The sequence below is a fragment of the Pygoscelis adeliae genome, unplaced genomic scaffold, assembly GCF_000699105.1.
Source record: "Pygoscelis adeliae isolate BGI_AS28 unplaced genomic scaffold, ASM69910v1 Scaffold121, whole genome shotgun sequence".
NCBI classification, from domain to species: Eukaryota; Metazoa; Chordata; class Aves; order Sphenisciformes; family Spheniscidae; genus Pygoscelis; species Pygoscelis adeliae.
The window spans coordinates 9,456,495-9,463,725 of NW_008824359.1; the positions used below are offsets into that span (position 1 = coordinate 9,456,495).

General features: G+C 54.2%; 1 protein-coding gene across 1 annotated transcript in view; it reads left to right on the forward strand.

The window, feature by feature from the left end:
* The window catches only part of NCOA1 (nuclear receptor coactivator 1), a 130,157-nt gene that overhangs the window by 97,372 nt on the left and 25,554 nt on the right, over positions 1-7,231 (forward strand). The window contains 6 exon segments of the mRNA XM_009319764.1: positions 500-677; positions 2,416-2,595; positions 3,770-3,865; positions 4,730-4,870; positions 5,779-5,926; positions 6,640-7,227. Of these exon segments, the coding sequence (XP_009318039.1) occupies positions 500-677; positions 2,416-2,595; positions 3,770-3,865; positions 4,730-4,870; positions 5,779-5,926; positions 6,640-7,227 (1,331 nt within the window).

Sequence of the window (7,231 nt, forward strand, 5' to 3'; positions counted from 1 at the left end):
GGGAGACCTTATTGCAGCCTTTCAATACTTAAAGAGGGCTTATAAGAAAGATGGGGACAGACATTTTAGCAGGGCCTGTAGCGACAGGACAAGGGGGAATGGCTTTAAACTGAAAGAGGGGAGATTCAGACTAGATCTAAGGAAGAAATTGTTTACGCTGAGGGTGGTGAGACACTGGCCCAGGTTGCCCAGAGAGGTGGTGGATGCCCCATCCCTGGAAACATTCCAGGTCAGGCTGGACGGGGCTCTGAGCAACCTGCTCTAGTTGAAGATGTCCCTGCCCACGGCAGGGGGGTTGGACTGGATGACCTTTAGAGGTCCCTTCCCACCCAAACCATTCTGTGATTCTGTGTGTTTAAGCCCAGGTGCTGTTATTTGATCACTGCTATAATATAGAGTGGGGATGAAGCCAAGGTGCAAGAGGCAGAGGAAGGTTGCCCATGGTCGTGGAGCATCCTCACCACTGCCCGCACGCTGCCCGGGTTTATTCCCCTTACAGGCATTGGACGGCTTCTTCTTCGTTGTGAACCGCGAAGGGAGGATCGTCTTCGTCTCTGAGAACGTGACCAGCTACCTGGGTTATAACCAGGAGGAGCTCATGAACACCAGTGTCTACAGCATCCTGCACGTGGGGGATCACGCTGAGTTCGTCAAGAACTTGTTGCCGAAGTCTCTAGGTAAGAAAACCCTTGAGGTGGGGATTTTTATCAGCTGGTGCTTGGAGAGCACTGTCGAAAATGCCGTTGCACCTTCAGTGATGCTGGCCTTATATTGTTTTTTATATCTATTATTTATATATATTATTATTTTTTGTACTGTTTACTGTGAAATTCAGAGATATACCCAAGCCAGGTAATAATCCGTAAACCTTTACCTAGTGACATACATCCTACCAGTGAGACATCAATATTAGATTTTTGAATAAACAGCTGGTGGATGACAATATTCAAGTCACCTTCCCTTTGTCTTTCTCTGTTAAGAAAACTTTTGCCTTCGACTTTGGCTTGTGAATGGGAAGAACCGACTCGTCTGCCCGAAGTGAGGGGCACACGTAGGAGCTTTAGGGAAATGAGGAGGAGGATTTCAAGGTGCTGACTTGGGGGACTGAGCCCGTTCATTTGTCCCAGTTCATTTAGGATGTCCTCCCAGCTGGTGAGGGGTTGTCCCCAGCTGGTTTCAGAGCCCGAGTATCTAGCATGGGGATGTGCTGCACCTTGGGGTGTGAGAAGAGGTCACGGTGCAAGCGGTGAGCTCACGGTGGTCCCCTACACCGGGGAAAACAAACAGTTGCGAGGGTGGGAGGCAGCGCCGTGTGATGAATGCACTTGCCGGGTGTTGGAGGCAACCGAAGCAGAAGGTTTTAGTCGTTGACTGGAGACGAGCATCCTCTGGGTGGCTGACGTGGGTGAGACATCACTGATCCCTCACACCTTTGAAGAAGCACAAGAGAAGATGAGCCTTTTCTAAGTAGCTTGACTTAAAAATAGGGGTTTTTTTGAAATGCACACTTGTCTTCCTTCTGGGTAAATACAATGATGTCTTAAACCACCTAAATCTATGGGCACTCATGAGATTGAGCCCACAGAGGCTCAGGCATCATCTTTTCCCTGTGGTTACCCAGTTTAAGGCTGTGTATTTTGTCTGTCCTTGGATGTTAAAGCCCCTCAGCTCTTCTTGTACATCAGGTTGCATGAAAGCTTGATGATCTGCTGGTGGCAGAATCACTTGGGTTGAATACGGATATCCACGAAGAGGTTGTAGAGGGTTAGCAAAATCTTTCAACTGCTGCCCAGACGTTTTTGGAAAAAAGCCAGATTATGGAAAAAAACCAAAGAAGGTTTTTGCTGCTGCAGTACCAGAAGATCTCGCTGCTGACTTACCCCAGAAATGGGGAGGAAGCAAAGAAAAAATTCATTTCTATGGAGATGCTCAGCTGGACTTGCTGGAGAAGTCCCGGGAGCGTCGCTTCAGGGAGATTTCAAGTGCCACAGCAAGAGGCAGGAGCCCTCCCAAGCTCTGGAAGTGACTCAGAGACCCCATGCCTCAGTTTCCCTGCCCATAAGATGGAGATGATAGGACCTACCGGCAATGTAAGGAGCAATTCGTAAATGTCAGCGCACTGACTCTCACGATGGCGTGCTGATCTCAGTTGGGGTTGTAGGTGCTCTTATGGCCTGGCTGGCAGCGTGGGTCTGGGCATGGGGTCTTCAGCAGGTCTGAAGGAGCCCCGGGGGCTGGCGGGGGGGGCTTTGCCCCCAGCTTTTGCTCTCAGCTCGCCCCTGACCTGGTCAGTGAGCTGGTTTCTTCCCCCATGCCGCTGCTTTTCCTTTTGCCCCCTTATCCAAGGGGTCCTTGGGATGTGTGCACAGCACAGCTCCCAACAATCCCTCTTCTCCTCCTTTCTCCATCCCCCAGTAAATGGAGTTCCTTGGCCTCAAGAAGCAACCAGGCGCAACAGCCATACCTTCAGCTGCAGGATGCTGATCCGGCCGCCTGACGAGCCGGGCGCGGAGAACCAGGAGGCTCGTCAGCGCTACGAAGTGATGCAGTGCTTCACCGTCTCCCAGCCCAAGTCCTTCAAGGAGGAAGGAGAAGGTAGGGGAGAGCATCCTCTGCTTCTGACCCTGCGTTCGGGCAGGGCAGGCAGGAAGAGGAGCGGGGTGGGGGTGGCAGTGCAGGCAGGAGGAGGGCTGGGATGGGGATGGCTGTGCAGGCAGGAGGACCAGGGTGGGGATGGCAGTGCAGGCAGGGGGAGGACTGGGATGGGGATGGCAGTGCAGGCAGGAGGAGGACAGGGTAGGGACGGCAATGCGGGCAGGAGGACCAGGGTAGGGACAGCAGTGCAGGCAGGAGGAGGACTGGGGTGGAGATGGCAGTGCAGGCAGCAGGCAGACCAGCCACCACCCCGCAGCGCTGCCTGGGGGCGCTGGTTATTCCTGGCCTGGCACAGACGATGCCTGGCACGAGGGAGAGCCCAGGGGAGATGCCTCAGTTTCGCTGCTGGCTTCTTGCTCCCCCTTCCCCCTGAACCGATGCCCTCCAGCCATCCCAGCTTCCCTGGCCCGCCCCAGCTGCCTCCGGAGCTGCTTGCAGTCGGTATTCCTTAAGGAAGGAGCAATATTTTATTACCTACCAAAGCCCATTGTCTGCAGGACCTTCCTGACAAGTGACGTGGGTGCCCGACACCCCACCTTGTGCCTTCACTGCTGCCAGACCACGGTGCTGCCCGCACGTTTTTGGGCTGAATCAGCTGCCTGCAGGCAGATCTCTGCCCAGGGACGTGGGACAGGCAAGGGTTCCCTAGGCGCCATGGGGGCCGTTGCTTTCCTGCAAGTGCCTTAACTCTCCTTTCGGTGTCCCAGCTATTATTTTCCAGGGCATTAGCTGGATTAATCCATTGTGGTTTACACAGGAGATCATGACTGGAAGGAATAAATTATGGTATTTTATGACCAAATACTTTGCCTGAAGCCGACAGTTGCTGGCTTTTAGTGCTAACTTTTATTGTACGATGCTGCCAGATCCGAAAAGCCTTTACAATTAATTTCTCCAAGCACTGGAAACCTCTTTTCCAGCAAACTTTATAGAGTTTAGAAAGAGCCTACTTGCTTTGAAGGGCTGGAGGATTGCTCGGGGTAAATGCTTCCAGGGCAGGACGTGGCAATCAAGCCCAGCAGTTGTATTTTAATTAAAATTTTTAATTGCAAGTGGTGGTTGTAACGTCTGATTTTCATGTTCCCGGTCCCTTCTCCTTCTCCTGCTTTGGCAGATTTCCAGTCGTGTCTGATATGCATTGCGAGACGATTACCTCGACCAGCAGCCGTCACCCCTTCTGAATCCTTTGTGACCAAGCAAGACACCACAGGTACCGTCCCAGCGATGCCGGGGAGTCCTGGCTCTGGAGGAGTTGTTGTTCACTGGCTGGCAGAGGCCAGTGGTGCAGTGCAGGACCTCATAGCATGAGCATGGTCCTGTCCTTTGCAAATGGCAGCGCTGCCTGCTAGGACCCACGTGGTTGACACCTCAGCTGGAGGCACCTCAACTTGAGTTTACACCTCAACTGATCCAGTACACCAGACCCATGCCCTGCACGCAGCCCCTCTCTGCTCCGTTGGATTTCGGGGGCTGTTGAGGTTGCTGATTGATGGGAATGAAACAGTCGTCACCTTTCAGATTTGGGTTTGCTCTTGGCCAAATAGTGCTTTCTAGCCATTCTGATGACCTTCTTTCTGGTAGTTAATCATCACCCTGGACTTCCTGGCAGCCTGAAAATCCTTAATGAATGTTTTCTCTGCTTGCTGCTCCCTGCCCATGGCTGTAAAACAGCCGGCAAAGCTGCCTGGTGTTTCATGTCAAAGGAGAAAGCAGGCGGCAGGTCCTGCTTGGAGGACCCTTGGGTGTGGGCAAGGTGGCTGGCAGGGTGTCCCACCAGGTGAGGGTGTGAAGCTGGGGACCCCAGCCCTGGAGCGGTGAGGGTCCCTTCGCACGAAGGTGCTTCTTGTTGGGTTTTGTGTCCGCTTCAGCTGGCCAGGGTGTGCGTAGGGGTCAGGGCACGCTCCAGAGCAAACTCCTTGAACCTCCGCCTCCTTCTGGAGGACATCCTTGTGCGCTCCTGCCACTGCTGCCTGACGCCAAATAGGAGGTGGCTTAATTTTCCATATTTATTGCCCTGTTTGTGCTGAGGGACTTCTCATGCTGTGCTTGAGTAACGAGGCTTCTCTCCGCCCAGGTAAAATCATCTCCATTGACACCAGTTCCCTGAGAGCCGCCGGCAGGACGGGCTGGGAGGATTTGGTGCGGAAATGCATCTACGCTTTCTTCCAGCCTCAGGGCAGAGAGCCATCTTACGCCAAACAGCTCTTTCAAGAAGGTAACGGGCTCCTCTTCCCGGCTGGTGCGCTCTCCTGCCGAGCAGCGGGAGCTGCAAGGAGAAGCCGGAGCACGGTCCTCCTTGCTGGATAAATGCTTTCTGGAAAAATAAATGCTGCAATAATAATCACAAGGTGGCAAAGGGAGAGGGGAAAGGGCTGAGTAATGCTGGAGGAGCTCCTCCAGCCAGGAGATTCCCTCTCAGCCTGCAGGAAATATAGAATTGAGACAAATAAGAGCTAAATATGATTATTTTGATTTTTTTTTCCTGCGCCATCTGCAAACGCCATCCCCAGCGTCTAAGCAGAAGAAGTGGAAGCTCTTTCCTGAGCATCTTTGCTCTGTTGACTCTTTCATGAGCATCTTTGCTGAGTTGGCTCTTTGATGAACATCTTTTCTGTGTCGGCAAGGATGCTCACGACAGGGATGTGGGGAAGGCAGAACGTAGGAGCAGGAGGTCGCTGAGCCTCCCGAGAGCTGTAATTCTGCCAGGGTTGCAGCGGCAGTGTCCTGCTGCACCTTCCCAGCCTGGTTCATCAGGTTGATGAACCTGGGGTTCATCAGCTTGTACGCTGGTGATTGAGTGATTGGCCCTTCAGAAGCTCTGAGCGCTCAAGGACAGTGCTGGATAGATTTAGATTTACCCACTGCAGGACACAGGTTTGGAGCTGGAGAAGCAGCTGGGAGGAGTTCTGTGCCACCATGGTTATTCATAACCCTCTTATTTTCTGGGTCTGTGGGGTTAGCCAACAAGCAGCGTGTGGTTTTGTTTGCTGGGAAGGTGGTTGTCCCAGGCAGGTTCTCCCTCTCCTCTGCTCTTTCCATTCTCCTCCTGGTGCTTGTAGGGTGTTGTGGGTTCTGGCTTGAGTTTCTAAGGGGGGTTCTTGTGTTTCTGGTTGTCTCCTTCAGTGATGACACGTGGCACGGCCTTCAGCCCCTCCTATCGATTCACCTTGAGTGACGGGACAGTGCTTAGTGCCCACACCAAGTGTAAGCTCTGCTACCCCTCCAGCCCGGAGATGCAGCCCTTCATCATGGGCATCCACGTCATTGACAGGTACGTCCTCACCCCGCCGCTACCGAGGCCTGGGTGGGCGATCCAAGAATCAAAGTGCCCGTTCCCTACAGTGGGAGGAGGATCCACTGGTGCTCTATGATGCTGGTTTGGAGGTGTGATCCCCATGAGGAATCTGAGGCTGAAAACCAGCAGGACGGCAGCTCTATTGCTCTTGATTATTCTTGTTTTGCAAAGAGGTGGCCCCGGGAGTTCAGGTGGAGGTTTATAGACGTGCTTCAGATTTCTGCCTTGCCCTGGAGAACTTAAAATATTTGGGGAGGGAGAGGCTCTGACAAACTGGCAGGACAGGAAAAGGTGAGGCTGTGGACCTGGGCTGTGCTGGAGAAATGCTAGGGGGCTGGGTGGAGGGGAATGCTGTCAGAGCACGGTCCTTCTCCAGCCATGTGGGAACGTAGGACCCGGAGAAGGTGATGCCTTCGGGGTTTAGCCAGTGAGCGGCCGTGATCCCGAGCAGCGTCGCATTTCTGGGGAGATACTAAAGCTGGTGCATTCCATCCATGCTACTAAAATGGATCCAGAAACTCTGGTGGAGATGGGAAGGCTGAGACCACCAGGGCTTGCGAGACCACCCCATGCTGCTCTCCAGGCTTCAGAGCTCTGCAGCATGGATGGGGGGCAGGAACTGCCTGAGTGACACTAAAGGTTTGGGCAAAGCCTCTTGTGACTTTTCCTCTCCTTTTCATCTCCCGCAGGGATCACGGCATGCTCTCACCCCAGGAGAACACTAACTCCGCGATGTCCCTTCCCCGGGTCAGCCCCTCGCTGAACCCCAGCATCTCCCCGGGGCAAGGCATGGCCCTGCCACCCTCCATCCCTCCCTCCAACGGCAGCATGTTGGCCACCAACGTGAACCAGCAGCCAGGCGCCGGCCTCCACAACTCCAGCAGCCAAACCGGTTTTGGATGTTCACCTGGGAACCAGATAGGAGCCAACGTTGCCTTAAGCCAGGGACAAGCCGGTCCCCAGAACAGTAACCACACTTTGAACCTCAGTAGCTCCCCCATGAATAGTCCAGGGATTACCCCACCGCAGTTCATGTCTCCGAGGCATCGGGTCAGCCCAGGGCTGGTGCCCAGACCCAGAGTGCCCAGCAATCCCTTCTCGCCCACCATGCCCACCATGCACTCCCCCGTGGGCATGGCCAACAGCGGCAGCGGGGGCGGCAGTGGCACCGGTGGCACCAGACCCTTTCCCAGCGCCCCCATAAACTCTATGCAGGGGCTGACGGAAGGTCCCAGCACGCCGGTGGGCTACTCGACGCCACCCCCCGTGCCGAGACAGCTC